Genomic DNA, 21,647 nt, shown 5'->3' with positions numbered 1-21,647 from the left:
ATCAGTTGGTTAATCATGAAGTGACAGAACAAGAATCCAAGTCTATCCAGCTTCATTTTGCGTGCATACACAGTAGCTCCAGAACTGAAAGGGATGTTGTAGGATATACCATACTTCCTTTTTATAGGCAGAGAATATTCTACTTTTAGATATATCATATTTTATTAATCCATTCATCTAATGGACATGTGTGTTGTTCCACTTTTGGGCTATTATCAGTAATTGCTATGAACATCCGTGTACAAGGCTTTGTGTAGATATTTCCACTTCTGTTGAGTATAAACATACATGAAAGATGAAAACTGCCTTGTCCTATGAGCTATATTTTTATTCTTGTGTTGCAAGTTCTTTACACAAATCCTTTACCAGATACATTACTTGCAAAATTTTTCTCCCACCATAAGAGTTGTTTTTTCACTGCAGATTGTGTACTTCGAAGCAAAAATTTTAAAAATTTTGATGAATCTCAATTTGTCCATTTTTCTTTCATTGCCTTTGCTGTTGGTGTCATATCTAAGAAACTATCATCTAATACAAAGTCATAAAAATTTACCCCTACATTTTTGTCTAAGAGTTTCAAGATGCAGGCTCTGAAGTTTAGGTTTGCAATCCATTTTAAGTTTACTTTTGTATATGATGTGAGGTATGGGTTCAACTTCATTCTTTTGCATGTGGGTATCTAGTTGTTTCAAAACAATTTCATGAAAAGTCTATTCTTCCCTCATCAAACTGCTCTGGCACCTTTGTTGAAAATCAATTAACCACAAATTTCTGGACTCTCAATTCTATTTTATTAATCTATATGCCACAATACACTGTCTTCATTTGTCAAGTTTACATGGGAAGGAACATTTTAATAGCCTTTTTAGACAGCCATAGATATTCACTGGAGTAGAAAATGGCAAACCACTCCAGTATTCTTGCCTGGAAAATTCCACGGACAGAGAGGCCTGGCAGGCTACAGTCCATGGTATTACAAAGAGTCAGCCACGACTGAACACCTAGATATTCATATTTGAAACAGTACCAAAATGGACAAATGGTGGTTTCCTAAAGGTCAGCTGCAGTGTAGAATCTGGAATTCTGTAAACTTCTACCCTGCTAGAGTTTTACTCCCTTTTCCACTCATGGACCATTTTGTAATCCATGCAGAGAGCATTTGGAGAATATTGATTGTTTCACAGATTATACAAATGTTGACACATTTCTTTATACACTATAAAAAATAAATTGTTAAATCAGCAATGATTTTATTGGAAAAGTATCGGGATGTTGTCATGCTACCATGTTAAGAGGCAAGTTTTCCAAAACTGCAACTTTCTCTTGAAAGCTCAAATTTTAGTAAGTACTGTTAGTTTTCCACCAAACACTCCCAGTGTGAAGAACCCTGGTTTGTCTATTATTCTTCCAAGCAGACATGTTCAATGAAAAAAGTGACTAGTCCAGTTTGTAACTCACACAATTGCATAATTGCCTTTTCCTAAAACAATCATCCCATTTCCTTATGAAGCAAAGTACTTTATGCCTATTTTTCATTTTGCCCCACAGAATATTAAAGGCATGTTTTAAGGTTAAAATTAATTAAAAATTGACTTATTCCTTCATCAGTGACATTTGAAATGAAATGGATTAAAAAAAGAAAAACTGGCATGATGGTGAAGACTGTAACAACCAACTAGTTCAGTTTGATGCTACTTCCTTGATTCATGCTAAGGTAGCAGCATTTTTACCCATCAATGATTTTGCAACAACAGTAAAACTTTGAACACATTGAAAAAGACAAATAATAACTTACAGTTATGAGAAGTTTTGACCTTGTAGGCCAAAGAAAGTGTAGTGGGGAATGTCAGGGGCTGTGGTCCACACTGAGAACCACTGATCTATTGAAGAAATCTAGGCAATGACCACCCAAAAGACAGTTAAGACCTGTGTTTCCTAGTGGAAGTACACAATGCCACCAGTGAAGCATTCCTGTCAGACAATCAATCTTGAATGTGACCAAGTCTCTATACGTAACAACTAGTTTATGGACTAAACAGGAAACATAAAACGACAACTACGGAAGTAATCAACAAAACCTTTTATGTGGGAAACTTTTTAGAACAAAAGAGCTGGTTCTTCAAAAAATAAACTGGAAAAAAAAGAAAGTGGAAGCAGAAACCTATATATTAAGAGAGGCTTTAAAGACAAATCAAGCAACTGCAATATATGAAGCTTATCTGTGTCCTGATTCAAGCAAATTATTTTTAAAAATTTGTTTTGAGAATGATTACATTCTCTGATATTAACTAACTGTTAAATTGTTAGATATGAAGATACTATAGTTCTGGTATTTTAGAAACACATACTAAAACATTTAAAGTGAAAGTTAAGTTCCATAATTCAGGACTTCATAAAATTCCAGGACTTCAGAAATTCCAAGTAAAAAACAAGTGCTAACTGTAGGTTAGGACAGGGCACTAAAGAAAGTACCCTACTAAAAGGTGCTGTTTATTGTAAACTGGTATATGTATTGTAACTTTTCTGAAGAATAACCATACCTTCTCCCAGCCCCTCTCATATCCACTAAAGTAGAATCAAGGACCCCAAGAAAAAACTCTGCTTTGAGGAATTCCAATAAACCTAGAAGGAAAACATATTCTAGAGAGAATTAGAACCTTACCTGGGATTTTTTTTCTAAGAAAAAGCTCACAGATCATCTAATGTTGAAAATATTCTGTGGTACTTCTTCAACACGTACTTATTTAGTACCTATATTTTGTTTGCTACAAGCTCCAGCAAGGCTCTAAGGGAAATACAAAAATAAGACATCTCTTAGTTGGTAATACAGACAATCTAGTTTTGAGAGAGACACACAGTGGTTGTATAGTTTTACTCTAATACGTAATTACTGAGTTATTTATTTAACTACGTGGTAATTGTGACAGATCTGAATATCTGGGTTCCTCAAAGACAGATGCTTTGTGTGACAACTACCTAGGAAACAATCAGAACAGATATGATAAATGAGGAGGATCACAAAAATCCCTGCTCAATGATACATCTCCTTCCTGCAAATAAATAATGTGATATATACTATAAGTGATAACAGCTATTTATTGGGTGCTCTTGCCTTGACTGTCTGCTTAAATACGTAATATTTTATCATTTTGATCTATCTTCCTAGAGAAATTTTGATATTGTAGAAACACATTTAAAAACTCATAATTTTATGGAATGTCTATCACAAAGCATGCAGTATACAAGTAGGGAGTGGGTGTTAAAGGAGTGAAAAATTTTAGGGGTCTCTTTTCCTTTGTGAATTGTACAGTCTAATGGGGGTAAAAAGAAAGACAGTGACTATGAAAACAGCGTATTTCAACTTCAAGGTGGGAAAGGAGGGTAATTTTATATTTTTGTTTACATTTAAAATTGTTTCTGTATGTCCCAACAATCAACATGCATTACTTTAAAAATAATAGTAGCTTACATATACCACCACACTGAGGAAGGCATATTATTAGAGAACACTTGCAGAAGATGTTTTATGAAGTAATTTGGTAAAGAGGTGGAATTCTGTTTTGAGAAGGATGAGACTGAGAAGTATCAAAGAGATGACAGCAAATGACACTTTTAGACCATGGAGTAATACTGATGAACTTGAGTAATCTAAAAACAACACTTCTTTGAATGAGAAATGCAGTTTTCAGGTAAACTGTTACTTTCTAGAATTAGTCAAAAAAGTTAATGAATAGATTTGTTTCCAAAAAATGACTAGGAATTGGTACAGAAATCATCAGTCATTATACTTGAAAGTCAATATACCATGGGGCTGAAGAATGTAGATAAAAGCCTGTTTGGGTTCAAATACTAGTGCTGCTCCTTAGTAAGTGTAAGAATCTGAGAAAAGTTACTTTACTTAATGCCTTGTTATCCTGTTACCAGCATAACAGGATAACAATAACACCTATTTCATAAGATTGTTTTAAGGATTAAATGGGTTAATATATGTAAAGTATTTAGAGTAATATCAGATACATATTAAGTACTAAATAAATGTTCTATTACTGTTATTTTCATGTGGATATAATCAACAAAAAATCGAAAAAATTAACACTGAAAATACTGTTTTTCAGAATGATTAAACTCAGTAAAACATCTGTAAACAAGAATAAATTTATTTAATTTCTTTTAAAGATTTAATGATATACAAAATGTATATAGTATATTTTTAATACATTTTCTTTCTCCCCCCTCATCAATATTAAACACTATTTGAACAGCTTATCTCTTTTTGCCTTGTCTGTATCTATGAGATACACTACTGAATACAAATAAGATTTACACTGCTCCCTCCCAAATAAAAATTAAAATTAGTACCTAGGGGGAAAAAAAAGGAAAGAAAAAAAAAATCAAAGCACAGAACTTTAGACAGATGAAAAGCTTTTCTTATTGTTGAGCATTCAACAATATCTGGGGCAGTTAAATTACATTTTATTGGCATAAAGTTGCATTGCAATCTCCCAACATCAGATAATGATAATCCAATTCAATTTCTTAAGTACCACAGACAATATTCATGTTCAAATGATCCTACACAATTTTAAATATATGCAAGAATTCATGTTTACATTCTGATTTGATATACTGGTCAATAAAATCTTTTGAGAAGTATGTAACTTCCAAGTTGTCACTATATATATGATAGGAAAAAAGCACTTTAACTTTTCTCACAAGGGAACTTCTCTTGAACAGTGAGTTAAGTTTTTCCTTTGATATATTTAGGTTATAGCAATCTAACATGGCTTTCTTCTATTTAACAATGTCTTGAGAAAACAATGTTTTTAAAAAAAATTATACTTTTGCACAATTTGGGCTCTATTTAACAAAAAACTGGCTCTATCTTTTAAATAGGAGCCTAACCCTGATTCATAAAGTCCCTCTTAGAAAATGGTTTTCAGCCTGGGCTTCCTATATCCCTGTAGATCTAGAATTATATAAGAAGCCTTCTCCTTTCCCATGGCCAACAAGCATCTAGTTGGGCACTAGTGACACTATCACTGAACACACTAAAACACATTGAGGAAGACATCTGACTGCCATTTAACCAAAAGACTTGGTGACTTCATTTCACTCGCTGAATGGCAGTAAACCAGCTGCCAAGAAAATCTGCACAGACACCTAACTTTGGTTAATGGTATTGCACCACACAAAGAGAGGGTTATTACCCTCATCAGAACAAAGTCAAATGAAATTCTCTGTTAAAAAGAGCCCTTTAAAAAGGTATAAATACTAATTTTTCTTTACCTTTAAAATTTAACAGCTGCCAGCTGTATCATATAGGGAGTTCTTGACTGACTAGTTTAATTGGGCCAAAAGAATATTGACCTTTTAACTGTGCTAGATTCAGCACACACTTTTCTGTATTATCAAACAATTTCCTCCTAATGAAAAGTGACACAGTAACATTTTTGTGAGGTGTAATCAAAACCAATGATTCAGTAATATTATAACATCAGACGAATAGAATTAGTTGATTCTGATTCTTTGGTGGAATTTCCAGGCTGAAGGGTCAAATCAGAAGGCTCATCCTGAGGAAATATTATTTTATCAGGTGTATAGTCATTCCTCTTCAGATCTATATTCACAACCCCAACAAAAAAAGAAAAAAAGAGTCAGTATTACTTAGAAAAAGAAAATTAAGAACATTTCCTAAACCAATTTCCCTCGAAACATGCCAGATCTATTTTTTACAATATTGTCATAAATTCAAAAGTCACAAAATGTATATGCATAAAAACGAAATCATTCAGCAAATAATTATGTTCTGACTATGAGTTAATAACTCATGTAAGTATAGAAATGCAGCACTGAACAAGGCAGATAAGGTCCCTGTTCTAATGGAGCTTATGTTCTTAAGGGTGAAGAAAAACAAACAGAAAAATAACAGAATTATAAGCAGTAACAAGTGCCTTGAAGAAAACAGTGTGAAGAGGGTCAAGTGGGAGATGGTATATGGTGATTCTTTTAGACAGGGCTGGGCAGAAGAGCTGCAGGAGATAACATATGAGTAAAGACTTGAATATTGAGAAATACTGAGAATATTCGTTGGAAGGACTGATGCTAAAGCTGAAGCTCCAATACTTTGGCCAACTGATATAAACAGCCAATTCACTGGAAAAAGACCCTGATTCTGGGAAAGACTGAAGGCAGAAGGAGAAGTGGGCAACAGAGGATGAGATGGTTAGATGGCATCACCAATGCAATGGATGTGAACTTGGGCAAACTCTGGGAGACAGTGAGGGACAGGGAAGCCTAGAGTGCTGCAGTACATGCGGTTGCAAAGAGTCAGACAACTTGGCAACTGAACAATAACATCAATTGAGAAATGACCTATCAAAGTCCCAGGAAGAAGAGTACTCTATGCAGAGAGAAAGTTGATTACAGACTATAAAAAGGAAATAGACTTGGTGTGTTCCAAGAATGACAAGAAGCAGCATGGCTTGCAAATAGGGAAAGACTAGGAAAAAATGAGGTCAAGCAACAGTTAATGACCAATAGTCGTCAAACTACAGCCCGTGGGCCAAATCTGGTCTGCCCTGTTTTTGTACATAGTTTTATTGGAATGCAGCCATACAAATTTGTTTATAGATTGTCTATGGCCGTTTCTGTACTACAATGGGAGAGCTGGGTAGCTGTGACGTAAGTCACATGGCCCACAAAGCCTAAAATACATACTTTGCTTTTTTTTTTTTCCTGGCTGCACCATGCAGCATGCAGGATCCTAGTTCCTCAACCAGGGATTGAATCCATACCCCTTGCATTGGAAGTGTGGAGTCTTCACCACTGGACCACCAGGGAAGTCCCTATTTCTTTTGCCTTTTACAGAAAACTCTGCTGACCTCTGATTCAGGGGACACAAGCAAAGCTAAGTACACATTACAGTAAAATCCACTGGAAGGTATTAAGCAGTCTTAAGGGAGGAATGCAACATAATCACATTTATTTAAAATGACCATTCCAATTGTCACATGGTAAGATTCTAGGAAACAAAATAGTGGCAATGACGATGAAAAGAAATTGATAAATTCTAGGGAGATTTCAGAATTTGAGCAGACAGAATTTGACAGATTGGTTATGAAAAGTGAGAGAAAAAAGGAACTGGCTAGCTTTTAGGTTTTGAGCCTGAGCAACTTGGTAACCATTAATGAGACAGGGAAGTAGAGTTTTGTGGGGAAGGGAAATGAAAGTCAAGAATTCTGAAGTGAAAATGTTACTTGAATCTGGAGCCTGTTATACAGAGTGAAGTATATTAGAAAGAGAAGAACAAATAATGGATATACTTATGCAATCTAGAAAAATGGCACTGATGAACTTATCTGCAAGGCAGGAATAGAGACATAGACAGACAACAGATTTGTGGACACAGCAGGGGAAGGAGAGGGTGGGATGAACTGAGAAAGTAGCACTGACATATATACACTACCATGTATAAAACAGATAGCTAGTGGGAAGCTGCTATACAACACAGGGAGCTCAGCTCAGTGCTCTGTGGCAACCAAGAAGGGTGGGATTGGGGAGAGGTGGGAGGGAGGCTCAAAAGGGAAGGGATATATGTATACTTTTCGCTAATTCACATTGTTGTATGGTAGAAAACAATACAACACTGTTAAGCAATTATCCTCCAATTAAAAAAAAAAAGGTAATTCAAGTACCAATGAAAGAAAGGGAATATAGAAACAGGAGCTCAGCAAAAAAGTTAGTCTTCAGTTAAATTTGGTACTAATAGCATGGGAACTGCATATATAGCTATGGGATAGGATGAACTTGACATTACAGACACATATGACAATGGTTGCAGAATTGAAAAACTTAAGGGAGTAGAATCAAATTTATATTTTAAACCAGAGTTGTCCATAAACTCTTCTACTTTTATTTCCATATAAAACCGAACTTACGCTCACAGTTAGGCAAATATACTCCAATTAAAAAATAAGAGGTAACTAACACTCAGAATATAAACTGCTAATTTTAATTTCAGCAACAGTCTATGTTCAATGATCCAAATACATACTTACTACAGTATGAACAATTTTTGATAAACTTTAAATTTAAGACTTTGCATTAGGCCTAAGGAATGCAAATTAATTTGCAGATGAACTGTACACAAAGAACAATGGACAGAAACATAATTATAATTCAATTCACAACTGCAGTGTTAACTAATGGTGTAACCATGTGCAAATCATGTAAACTCTTATTTTATATTCTGCAAAACAATGGATTTGGACTGGACTGCTTTTAATGTCCCTATTAAGCTGTGAAATCCTGCTTATAATGATAATTTAAAAAACAGATATGCTATTAAAATTGCACTATATCAAAAACCAAATAAAAACTGTATTTGGGCTGCCTGTTAAATTCACCACTGCATGTTCCACTTCTGGCTAAAACAGACAAGTATATTCCATCTTCTCTTTCACTGATTACAACCTTTTACATGATATATAAAGCAACTACCTGAGATTTCTGAAAAGTAACAGCAGATATATAGGAAGGAAAATCTGAACTTGAAGAATGAGCTATATGGTGGTGAATTTCCTGTTTTTGGTTTTTTTTTTTCATCTCTTATTTTAGGCTTAGACTTGAAGATAGCTCAATCACAGAATGAATGTGGACAAAAAAGCTCCAAGAGTTCCCAGCTTGAGGATAAGAAGGAGGTCCTGTGGGATGGAAAATGTTGAGGGGAATGCTCTTTTTAATTTTTCTTTTTGCTCTTCTGCCCTTTACCTAAGACAAGCTCTAGTCAAGAAGAGGCATTCCTACACTGGTGGAAGCAGGGAAAGCACCCACAACTCCAAGAGAAAAACCTCTCTGACCAGAAGAACTGAGAATAGATACCTCTATGATCCAAAAAAAAAAAAATCAAGAAAATTAGAGATACCAAAGGAATATTTCATGCAAAGATGGGCTCGATAAAGGACAGAAATGGTATGGACCTAACAGAAGCAGAAGATATTAAGAAGAGATGGCAAGAATACACAGAAGAACTGTACAAAAAAGACCTTCACGACCCAGAAAATCACAATGGTGTGATCACTCACCTAGAGCCAGACATCCTGGAATATGAAGTCAAGTGGGCCCGAGGAAGCATCACTACGAACAAAGCTAGTGAGTTGATAGAATTCTAGTTGAGCTATTCCAAATCCTGAAAGATGATTCTGTGAAAGTGCTGCACTCAATATGCCAGCACATTTGGAAAACTCAGCAGTGGCCACAGGACTGGAAAAGGTCAGTTTTCATTCCGATCCCAAAGAAAGGCAATGCCAAAGAATGCTCAAACTACCGCACAATTGCACTCATCTCACACGCTAGTAAAGTAATGCTCAAAATTCTCCAAGCCAGGCTTCAGCAATATGTGAACCATGAACTTCCTGATGTTCAAGCTGGTTTTAGAAAAGGCAGAGGAACCAGAGATCAAATTGCCAACATCCGCTGGATCATGGAAAAAGCAAGAGAGTTCCAGAAAAACATCTATTTCTGCTTTACTGACTATGCCAAAGCCTTTGACTGTGTGGATCACAATAAACTGTGGAAAATTCTGAAAGAGATAGGAATACCAGATCACCTGACCTGCCTCTTGAGAAACCTGTATTGTATGCAGGTCAGGAAGCAACAGTTAGAACTAGACATGGAACAACAGACTGGTTCCAAATAGGAAAAGGAGTATGTCAAGGCTGTATATTGTCACCCTGTTTATTTAACCTATATGCAGAGTACATCATGAGAAATGCTGGACTGGAAGAAACACAAGTTGGAATCAAGATTGCCGGGAGAAATATCAGTAAACCTCAGATATGTAGATGACACCACCCTCATGGCAGAAAGTGAAGAGGAACTCAAAAGCCTCTTGATGAAAGTGAAAGTGGAGAGTGAAAAAGTTGGCTTAAAGCTCAACATTCAGAAAACGAAGATCATGGCATCCGGTCCCATCACTTCGTGGGAAATAGATGGGGAAACAGTGGAAACAGTGTCAGACTTTATTTTTTTGGGCTCCAAAATCACTGCAAATGGTGACTGCAGCCATGAAATTAAAAGACGCTTACTCCTTGGAAGCAAAGTTATGACCAACCTAGATAGCATATTCAAAAGCAGAGACATTACTTTGCCAACAAAAGTCCATCTAGTCAAGGCTATGGTTTTTCCTGTGGTCATGTATGGATGTGAGAGTTGGACTGTGAAGAAGGCTGACCGCCCAAGAATTGATGCTTTTGAACTGTGGTGTTGGAGAAGACTCTTGAGAGTCCCTTGGACTGCAAGGAGATCCAATCAGTCCATTCTGAAGGAGATCAGCCCTGGGACGACAGAGAATGAGATGGCTGGATGGCATCACTGACTCGATGGACGTGAGTCTGCGTAAACTCCGGGAGTTGGTGATAGACAAGGAGGCCTGGCGTGCTGCGATTCATGGGGTCACAAATTCATGGACACGACTGAGCAACTGATCTGATCTGATGATCCAAAAAGTATTACTGTCAGCACCAGAAATGGACTACATTACAGAAAGTATATGATAGCACAGGGAGGCCAAAATTCTGGCTTTCTAGTCAGTGTACCAAAAAAGAAAAAAAGAAGCCCTTGGGAATCACGAAGTATGGAAGATCATGGAGAAGAGGAAAATGGAGAGACACCCTCAATTTGTGCATGATACCCCCCGAGTGGCACATATGTAGAAAGATAGCACAGCATAGGCTTTGAGAATTAAACTATGGTGCAGGCCTTTGTTCATGTTCCAGACTTGACCCTGTTTGACACACATTAGAGAAACTTGAATGATAATGCAAAGGTTTTAAAAACCAAACCAACATTGGACTCACAGTCACACAAAAGACAGACTGTGATTTGAATTTAACTGAAATGGTTATATAACAACATCAAAAATCTCAAGAGGATTCAACAATTCAAAATTCTCTAGAGAATTTTTAATCAGATCTCAAATCTCATAATATTCTAGATATCCTGGACATATTCTAAAATTACTAGAGATACAAAAAACAGAAACATTTAAAAGATTCTCAAAGAAAAAGACAACCAAGAGATGCCAATCCCAAGATAACCCAGATGGAAGAATTAAAGACTTTAGCTACTGTTATAACCATACTCCATGATATAGGACAAAAGACCTGAAATGAAAGGAAAACAAGTTTTCAGAAGAGAAATAGTCAGCACAAAAAGAACCAAAAGGAAATTATAGTTCTGAAAAATTTACGTGAAATAAAAAATTCAGTGCAAAGCTTAATATCAGAATAAAGAAAGAATAAGGAGTCAGTGAATGTGTATATTGATCAGTAGAAATTATCTAATCTGAACAAAAGAGAAAAATTAATTTTTAAGTTAGTCCCCAGAGTCTCAAGTTCCTGGGTGACAATTATCAAAAGGTCTAACATTCTTTTTATGAGAGTCCAGGAACAGATGAAAAGGTTGATGACACATATTTGATGAACTAGTAACTAAAAACTCCCCAAATTTGACAGAAGTCATCTATTTGCAAACTTAAGAAGCTTAGTAAAGTTGAAACAAGATTAAACTCAGAGAAAGTTACAACTAGACATAAAATCAAACTGTCAAACTGCTCAAAACCAAAAATAAGCAATAAATCTTGAAAGGAGATATATTATAATGATATATCATGTAAAAAGGAAGAATAACTCAAACGACTGTGGAGTTTTCATCAGAAATTAGAGAGGCCAGAAGACAGCAGAACATTTTTTAAGTTTTGACAGAAAAAGCGTCAACCTAAAATTCCAGATCCAGTGAAAATACCCTTCAGGAATGAAAGCAAAATATGTTCTTAGGTAAGGGAACCTATGACCAACCACTAAAAAACAACAACATAAAGATAAAAGAGAATACTAAAATAAAAAGGAGGGGGAACAACAACAAAACACACCAGAGACGTCAATCAGAAAACAACAGAACAGCAGATAAAAACCTAACGGTACCAATAATTACATTCAACATAAAGGGTCTAAAACAGCGATTAAAAGATAGAAATTGCTAGATTTAAGAAAAACAGATTAAACCTAGGAACTAACTACTTTATGCTGTCTATAAGAAAATCACTTTAAAAATAGTTAATATATACAGGTAAAAATAATAGGAAAAGATATCTGATGGAACCACCAATCAAAAGCTATGCTAATATCAGACAAAGTAGACTTTAGAACAAGGGAAATTACCATAGCATTACATAATGATAAAAATTAAATCAAGAAGCCTTAACGTCTTGGTAAAAATCTTTGTATATATATAAAAATCTTTATATATACTGTAAATCAGTGTAGCAAAGCTTCAAAATATATGCAGGAAAAACTGAGAAAACTGAAAGCAAAGCAGACAAATTCACAATTAAAGACCTCCTTTCTAAGTAACAAACAGAGTAAGTACACAGAAAATCAGCAAGGATATAAAAAAGCACTACAACACTATCAAAAAACTTTGTCATTAACATTAATCAAATACTTTATCCAAGAAGAGACTATTCTCTTGAAATATAACATTCATTCACTACAGACAGTATCTTTATAAGGTTTACAATTTTTCTTTAAATCAAATTCATACAAAGAATGTTCTCTTATCATAATGGAATTAAGCAAGAAATCAGTTTACCAGGAAAAATTACAAACATTCGAGAACTAAAAAAGACATTTGTAAATAATCTATAGGTCAAAGAGGAAATCTCAAGGGAAATAAGCTATATTTAAAAAAATTAAAAACAAAAATAATACATATTCCTCTATATTTTTTAACACAAAATTTATGAAATGCAGCTAACACAATGCTTACAGGAAAATCTATAGCACTAGTCTCAATAATCTAAATTTTTACCCTAACTAGAGAAAAAACAAACTAAACCCAGAGCAAGCAGGCAGAAAAATGGAAATAATAGAGAAAAAAAAATCAAAGAAACTGACAACAGGTAATAGAATAAAACAATGAAAACAAAAACTGGTTCTTTTAAAGTACCAATAACACAGATACACTTTAGCCAGATTGAAAAAAAAAAAGCATATAATACCATAAAAGAGAGGATTCACCAGAATCCCAGACGTTTTAAAAAATAGTATCACAAAACGAACTATGCTCATAAATTTGCCAATTTAAATAAAACAGAGTCAAATACTACACAATCTCATTTGTATATGGAACCTAAGAAAACAAACTGACAGGAAGAGATGACTTGTGGTTACCAGAGGTGGAGGGTGAGGTGAGGAAGAACTGGAAGCAGGCGGTCATAAGGTACAAACTTTCAGTTACACAATAAATAAGCACTAGGGATATAATGTAGAATACCATGACTATGCTAACACTGATGTATGATACATAGGAAAGTTGTTAAGAGAGTAAATAAATACCAAGAGTCACCATGAGGAAAAATATTTTCTTTCTTTAATTTCTATTCTATGTATATGAAAAGATGAATGTTAGCTGAATCTATTGTGGTAAAATCACTTCAGTTTGTGTAAATCAAACCATCATGCTGTCTGTATGCCTTAAACTTACACAGGTGTATTATTAACTATTTCTCAAAACAAATAAAATGGACCAACCCCTTGAAAGACACAAACTATTAAAACTCACTCAAAAAACCAGTATCTATCTAAAAAAATAAACTCTTAGTTAAAAAGTATCTGATGAAGAAAACTTCAGACAGATGGTTTTGCTAGATAATTCCATCAAACATTTGAAGTGGGGATAGTATCAATTCTATACAATCTATTCCCCAAAACAGAAGAGGTGTAAATAATTCCAACTTATTTTTAAGGTATTATCCGAAAACAAGAATGACAGTACAAGGGGGGAAAAAAATCTCACAGATCAACATTCTTCATGAACATAGATATAAAAATGATCAACAAAACATTAAAAAATTGAATCCATATACAATTTGAACACACAAATGAACACAAAAAAAGATAATATATCAAGATGAAGTGGAGTTTTTCCTAGGAATATAAGACTGGCTCAACATTTTAAAAAGACAATTAGTGTAATTCAATGTAACAGTAACCAATTAAAGAAGAAAAACCAAATGATCAAACAAAAAATACAGATGCAGAAAAAACATCTGACTAATTCAAGGTCCATTCAGGATAAGCATCTTCAAGGAATAAGGTGTGAAAGAGGATGTCTACTCTCACTATTCATATTGAACACTGTACTAGAATTCCTGGCCAGTGAAAAAAGTCAAGAAAAATAAATAAAAGGGATACAAATCACAAAGGAAGTAACAAAACTGTCTCTACTGTCTACACAGAATTTACAAACAAAAAACAAAACTAAACCAAATCAAAAAGCTTCGTAGAACTAAGTGAGTTCAGCAAGAATGCAGGATACAAGGTCAATATACAAAAATAAATAATTTCTGAATCTGTTAACATGAACGATTAAAAAAAATTACGGACAGTAGTAGTAACATACTTACTATGTCCCTGGCACTGCTCCAGAAGTACTTCACAAATACCAACTTGTTTAAACCTCAAACAAACAAAAAACTACAAACCTCCATGATGTAGATATTCTTTGAGGACCTGGAGTCTGGCTCCCAGGCCCAAGTTCTTCATTACGACATTACTGGTCATAATGAGAGGAACTTTCAGAAATACAGGTCCAGGGAAAGTGCCAAGCACCTGTAATTTTGGAAAAGTTCCACAGAGGATGATGATGCACACCAAAGAGTGAGAACCACTGGTCTGTGAAACAACTTACAATTCAATAATAACTTGTAATTCTCAAATATAAAGATGAAATTACTATAATGAGAAACTGTATCTGCAATTCCTTGTTTCTGTTTCATGAAATACTCTTTTCCAGGCCAACTTGAAAGTCTATGCATCCTTCTGCTGCTGCTGCTAAGTCGCTTCAGTCGTGTCCGACTCTGTGCGACCCCATGGACTGCAGCCTACCAGGTTCCTCCGTCCATGGGATTTTCCAGGCAAGAGTACTGGAGTGGGTTGCCACTGCCTTCTCCTTCGGTTTTAGGCAAATCTGTTAGTTCCATAGGTAACATTCCTTGACCTTTAACTTTGTGTTAAGTGATCTGTTTACCTGGTCTATTTTTTCTGCTTGATATTTATGATAGTCCTATAATTCTGTTAATCTTTTAGTATTTAAGATTTGACTAAACTCCACTGAGAGCACGGACCTAGTTTGCCTCATTCACTATCATATCGTCAAAATCTAACACAATTTCTAGCATCCACCAGACACATAATAAATATATATCAAGAGAATGAACTCTATATTTCTGTAAGTAATGAAAGAAAGCACAGATTCATTTATGTTTCTGGCCTTATGAAGTTCTGCAGTAACTAACTGCTAACAATTTATATACTTTATACTGATTAAGAAAACGCTTACCTGGAAGTTTAAGTTTTCTACAGCAAGAATTACAGTGATGTTTTGCTCTGAAGTTTTTTATAGCATCTTCTCCTAGATTTGCTGGGCCAAAAACCATATCACAGGATCTGTGGAATTGGTAGTTAAAAGAAAAAGTCAGTTGATGCAAACAGAAATGTACAGTCTGAAATTATAAAAAGATTTTCATGAAATTATTAAAACTTATTACCTCTTTTCTTCTGCCTTTATCACAGATGGGTCAGTCAAACTTTCACCCACACCTTTATATGTATATACAAAGAAGACAATTCATATTATGTAATTGATATAAAATACTAATACATACATAATAAAAAGGTCACAGGAGATTCTACAGTATCATCTACCATTACACAGTTTTAAGCTGTTCAAAAAGAGTATAGTTTTTCTCTTTTGACCTCAACATTGCACTAGCAACAAGTACAGTTCCTGCAATATGAACAACAGTTAAATGTCAGAGTTGGCAGGGAGACAACGAAAGTTCCTGATTGCACCAGTTTCTGATGCAACAAGGCCAAGGTTGCAAGTAAATATTTCCTTATTTACAATTTGCCCTTGTTTCACCTTAGTTAGCAAAAAACAATTAAGTACATGAAGGCATGATCTACAAGCCATTTTAAAAGTATCCTGGAGTTTTAAAAATCACTAACATATGAATACACCTGGCTCAAAAAAGATTCAGACTACATAAAGAATAAGATTGTGAACATTTTTTTTCACCTCCAGTCCTCTCCAGAGGTGTTAAATGTGAGATTAAATCTCTTCAGTCTTACCTATTCATTCACATAAAGAAAGAACAACTACTGATACTTGAACAATCATAAAATATTTTACCCATTAGAATGAAATCTAATAAACTGGTTAGAATTTCACAACAGAAAAATCTAGAATTAAAATATGATACTAATTTCTTCTCAGACTGGCAAAGATATTCCATACTGAACAGATGAAGACATGGGCAGTGATGAGTGCTTGCACAGTGCTGCGTATGAATTCCTACAACCTTTTGGAAGTTAATATGGCAGGCACTCTTAAAATTGCACTCTCTAAACCTAAAAAATAGGGTGACTGTGTGACAACAGAGGATTTAAATCATTCTATGCTTTCATACTACAGCTGTTAAAAGGAATGACTCAAATTTATCAGTAATAACCCAGAAGATGTTTATCATATACTGTTAGGTAGGGAAAAAAACAAGTGAAACACAAACACATACTCATACACACACACACACATATAGCATGATTCCAGTTGGAGAAAAATCACAACACAAAATGATTAAAGAAAAAAAAATTTGTGAATCTGTCTTCACAAAAGTACAGAAACAGTAAAGATGGGAGCATTCTGTTCTTTATACATTTCTATGTCGTTTGTTTGTAGTAATTATCTTACAATATTTTTATTTAAAAATGGCTCCATAACATTAATTTTATAGAGAACATCAAAATTACCCTGATTATTAAAAGTAACTGCCTTCTCTTAATCAATATTCATAGTTTGGCCTTACTTCCTAGGCACACTTGAAATGGATTGGCCCATCTAATAAAATATATCAGAGTTTTCACTATATATACACCACTTAATCATTTATGTAAAATGAATAACTGAAAAAACAATAGCTATTTTTATACAATTTTCCTGAGTTGGTATTGAAATAACAAATGTTGGCTTGTCAATAAATCTTATATCTATATAATGAAAGAAGTCATCAAGTAATAAATATTCTGAACAATTGTTCTTAGGTGACTTGAATTCTGATCTCTGTTAACAGTTGAAATTAAAGCTACTCTTTAGGAAAAAAGCAAATCACTGCTCTTTCGCAGCCAGTTTCTTCTTTTTTTTTTACAGATACGAAACAATCTGTCTACAAAGAGGCTACGATCAGTTTTTCCCTCCTAGTATACATGCTGCTCCACCAACCAAGTGCTGGAATCTATTCCTTACCTCTTAAATCTGATCTGTCCTTACAGCTTACCTTCACCAGTAAAATGTGGCAGAAGGGATCTGGGCCCATTCTGGGCCTAACGTAAGAATTCCTGCTTTCTCTCTGGAGAAGCCAGCTAAATGAGACCTAAAAAGTCTAATTACCCCAAACTACCATGCTATAAGAAAAGTCCAAGCTAGCGAGCCATGTAGAGAGATCACTGGGTAGAGAACTGAAGAATTCAGCTGTCTTAAACAGAGACTTAAAACATTTGGCTTCAGTCAAGCTGTCCAAACTAGTATCCAGCCATTCAAATTCTCCAAGGGTACAGCAGAGATAACCCAGCCCCAAATTCTTGAACCAAAAAAGTGAAAGCAAAATTTTTTTTAATCCACTAAATATTTAGGTAGTTTAATTGACAGTAATAGCAGGTACTCCAGAAACAATAAAGATTACTTATTGTTTTAAAGAAATAATCTTTATACTTTTAAAAAACTAAGGCTATAGATCTATGAGTAAAATAGGGGATTTCACATGTTTTTGCTTATTAAAACATCTGCACTGCCTAGATAACAATTAAAATAGCCAGACCCTATTCTTCAGGGCCCTGATAGCCATATACTACGGCCATTATTGACTTGCTGTTTTAACAGCTTTTACTGACCTAAGATTTTACGTATCTACAGATAAGCAGATTTCTGTACATTGAATAGATGAGAACCTGATGCATAATTTCCTTTCAGCAATATTTTAATAAATTTACCTTGTAAATCAAGTACCAGTAACTCCCCTCTTGTATATTCGTAAGTCCAGTGGCTAAAGGCCAGCATAATTTCTTCCAGTGTATTAGTTGGAATAATCTCATCACCATTATTGTTGTTGTATTTTCTAAATTCTCCAGTCATACATTCTTCCACAGCAAACCACTGTCCTGCTGAATGGCAATACAGCAGGAAAACTTCAAGGAACCTTATGAGAAAGTTAGAGATATTACTAGCAGTTTTGTTAATAAAATTCTAATCAATCTGTAAAATGGGTAAATAATGAAATTCAGCATCTATAATGAAGGTCAAAAGAGAATGCTATCCACTAAAAGATCTCAGAAGTTTGTAAAGATTTACCTTGGAGAATATGGTATGGATTTGGGTTTCATTTGGTTGAAGGCAAATGTAAGTTTTTGTGCTGCTCTCTGTTGTTGAATTTCCTACAGAACAGAAAAAAAGAAACCCTTGTTCAACATTGACATTAAGACTTTATTAATTATACTTTAGCAGTGAAAACAAGAAGCTCAAACAATGCTTCACTGTATGCATTCACTAGCACTTACTCTAAGACAGAGATGCAGAACTGTATCTTCTTTATAAATACTTGACCATGTGTTAATCACTTCAGGAAGAAAAGATTTGATAATATAAAGATGTCCTGATTTGAGGATATCATGTTCTGACCAAGTACACTGTACTTTGACAGCTCTTCGTAAACCTCCTCCCATCTCCTCTTTACTTAAAAATTCTATTTTGGCACAGAGGCCCAGCTGTGACCAAGACGACATGCTGTTATTCAGTATGTTGGGAGAACTCTCTTCCAAGCGATACACTGTGACAGGTTCACCTGCAAGATGAATGGACACATTTTAAGGTCAAAATATGACTCTAAAAAGCATGGAGCAACAATTGGCAGGTATCTTTGGTTAAGATTAAGTAAGGAATAGAAAATGAGATGGACCAGGTTGTAGTTTTATAAAAGAAGTTTAAGGACAAGAAATATTCAGAAACCAAGATCTAATATCTCTAAGTTCACATGTATTTGGTAATGATAAGCATTTTTGAAATCATGAACATTTTGGAGAAAAATTTTTAGAAAGTAACTAGACTTCTAAGCATTTGTAAGCTAAACTTTCAGACAGGAGGTTAGATCTGTTCCACAAATCCTGTGATATCAATTTATCAGTGCTTTCATTACTAAAGATCAAGATCTTACTAAAGATCAAGAGCTTTTCTGAATTAAAATACACCACTGCTTCTGGATATGTCAGATTAAAGAAAAATCAATACTTCTGATGCCTTCGTCTATTTAAATATACCTGACTCTTGTAATCAGGCTGATTAAAACTTACATGAAGTTAACACTTCTTAATGCAATTTCTCCTCTTTCTGTCACCACCTATGTTCTATATTACAGTTTAAACCCACATACTAATTAAGGGTTTATTTCTCCTTTTATTTTTACTTCTTGGTTTTACCTCTTGGAGGCACAGGTGTAAATGGAATACTCTGGGATAATCTCATCAAGTTATTTCTTTCCACAGCTGCATAAAAAAATGAGAGAGAAATAATGAAATCCCCCAAAGCTCAAAGCATTACTAAATTTTGTTTTTAATATTTACTATTACTAACCTGAGTAATAGTAATTTGTATCCATAACTGGCTTAAATGGAGAAGCAAGACCTAAAATAGCAAATAAACAAATGAGACCCTTTTAAAAATAATAATACAGCATAAATTTTTGCTCAGGCATTCTCATTTAATCATTCCAAGCTGTCTGCAGGTAAGCTCTCTGCAATAAAAAAAAGTGATAAATTATGTCCTTCATGTGCTTTATTACCATATTTTATTTTGCCAGATAAGGCAGATTAGTGGTAACTGTGCACTCAAAAAGCATATGATAGTTCACACTCTCCTGTCATAAACTACATTCTTCCCTTTATTTCCTACTCAAAGTGTCAGAGAAGTGTCATATCTTCAGGGTGTGGAGACATAGCCCTGTAACCATTTTAGCAGGTTAACCACGAACAAATGTGAAAGGTAACAAAAAAACCCCTTCCTCCATCTCTAGATATATTTGAGGACTTCACTTTTTAAAAAATTTTCTTTATTGAAGTATAGTTGATTTACAATGTTATGTTAATTTCTGTGAGGACTTCACTTAACTATAGTGAGAAAGATGGAGAATACATTGAACCTGCTACGTGTTAAGCTTCTAGAAATTTCTAGAATGTAAGTGCAAGAATAGGTTCTTTTTTATTTACATTCTTACAGGAGAAGGAAGTCAGTTAACAGTTATAACACTGTGTGATAAACTGTATAAAATATAGTGTGTGTATGCATATTCTCTCACACACAGAGTATAGGACTGTGGAGGAGAGGTACCAAATGTCTCCTGGTTGAAGAAAGGTTGAAGAATGTCTCAGAGAAAAGAGGAAGGGAAAAGCGAGTAGTTTGGAAGGTGTGGCATGGTCAGGGTAACATTTGCTACACTTGAGAAACAGAAACCTGTTTAATATGAATAGAACAGTGGTTTTCAACACCATCTATCTATTTATTTATCTACCTACCTACCTACCAATCTACCTACCTATCCATATATCAGAATCACCTGTCTGGCTTTTCAAACATAGACTTACCCAGATCTCACTCCAAAATATTCTAACTCTTCAGGTATGTGTCAGCATACAACTGATTTGGATTTATAACCACGTATCTGGATATGCAACCAAGATCTTACATTAATGAGCAAAAGTACAGGCATACCAGTAGGAAATAAAGCTACAGAAGCAGGGAATACCAAATTGTTAAAAGCCAAATATGCAATGTTAAGAAAAGACACCGGGAGCTTCCCTAGTGACTCAGTGGTAAAGAATCTGCTTGCCAATGCAGGAGACATGGGTACCCTGATACAGGAAGATGCCATATGCCTCGGAGCAATTCAGTCAGTATGCCACAACTACTGAGCTGAGCTCTAGCGCCCAGAAACTGCAACTACTGAGCCTATGTGCTGCAACCACTGAAGCCCACGCACCCTAAAGCCTGTGCTCCACAAGAGAAGCCACCACAATGAGAAACTCATGCAACACAATTAGAGATTAGCCTCTGCTTTCTACAACTAGAGAAAAGCCCGCACAGCAACAAAGACCCAGCACTGCCAAAAATAAATAAATAAAACTTTTAAAATACTTTAAAAATGAAAAGATGCTGATTTTATCCAAAAACAGTGGAAAAATGGAAAGTAGAGTAGTGACAAGATCAGATCTTTTGAAAAGAATCATTTTGGTGGTAGAGTAGAAAAGAGACTGGAAAGGAGCCCAAACTGGCACAATTACTTTGAAACCCTCTTTGGCAGTAACTACTGAATGTGAACACATGCACCCTACCACCAGCAATTCCACTCCTGTGTACATACCCAATGAAAATAAATACATCCCGTTTACCAAACAACATGAACAAGAATGCTCATGCAGCACTATCAATATGAGCCATATACTGGAAGCTACTGAAATACCCATCAAATGGTAGAATCGATATATAAA

The 21,647-nt window shown here is 34.8% G+C and overlaps 2 protein-coding genes across 3 annotated transcripts in view; both read right to left on the bottom strand.

The window, feature by feature from the left end:
* USP50 (ubiquitin specific peptidase 50) overlaps positions 1 to 4,047 on the bottom strand; it is a 39,897-nt gene extending 35,850 nt beyond the window's left edge. The window contains exon 1 of the mRNA XM_027554027.1: positions 2,663 to 4,047. The gene's annotated coding sequence lies outside the window, so the exon portion shown is untranslated. The remainder of the gene's footprint in view (positions 1 to 2,662) is intronic.
* A 92-nt stretch (positions 4,048 to 4,139) lies between these two features.
* Positions 4,140 to 21,647, bottom strand: part of TRPM7 (transient receptor potential cation channel subfamily M member 7) — a 109,583-nt gene continuing 92,075 nt past the window's right edge. The window contains exons 32-40 of one of the 2 annotated variants that reach the window (XR_003513122.1): positions 19,738 to 19,788; positions 19,584 to 19,649; positions 18,669 to 18,952; positions 18,463 to 18,545; positions 18,105 to 18,310; positions 15,608 to 15,659; positions 15,400 to 15,506; positions 14,543 to 14,669; positions 5,530 to 5,617 (exon numbers count right to left, since the gene is read on the bottom strand). Coding sequence is in view for 1 of the 2 variants with exons in the window: in XM_027554025.1 (XP_027409826.1) it covers positions 5,487 to 5,617; positions 15,400 to 15,506; positions 15,608 to 15,659; positions 18,105 to 18,310; positions 18,463 to 18,545; positions 18,669 to 18,952; positions 19,584 to 19,649; positions 19,738 to 19,788 (980 nt within the window). In the remaining variant the exon portion in view is untranslated. Of the gene's footprint in view, positions 5,618 to 14,542; positions 14,670 to 15,399; positions 15,507 to 15,607; positions 15,660 to 18,104; positions 18,311 to 18,462; positions 18,546 to 18,668; positions 18,953 to 19,583; positions 19,650 to 19,737; positions 19,789 to 21,647 lie in introns of both variants that reach the window. The other variant, XM_027554025.1, reaches the window with a different exon arrangement.

Source organism: Bos indicus x Bos taurus, chromosome 10, assembly GCF_003369695.1.
Source record: "Bos indicus x Bos taurus breed Angus x Brahman F1 hybrid chromosome 10, Bos_hybrid_MaternalHap_v2.0, whole genome shotgun sequence".
Taxonomy (NCBI): domain Eukaryota; kingdom Metazoa; phylum Chordata; class Mammalia; order Artiodactyla; family Bovidae; genus Bos; species Bos indicus x Bos taurus.
The sequence above is the reverse complement of the archived record's forward strand: the minus strand, read 5'-3'. Positions and strand labels throughout refer to the sequence as shown.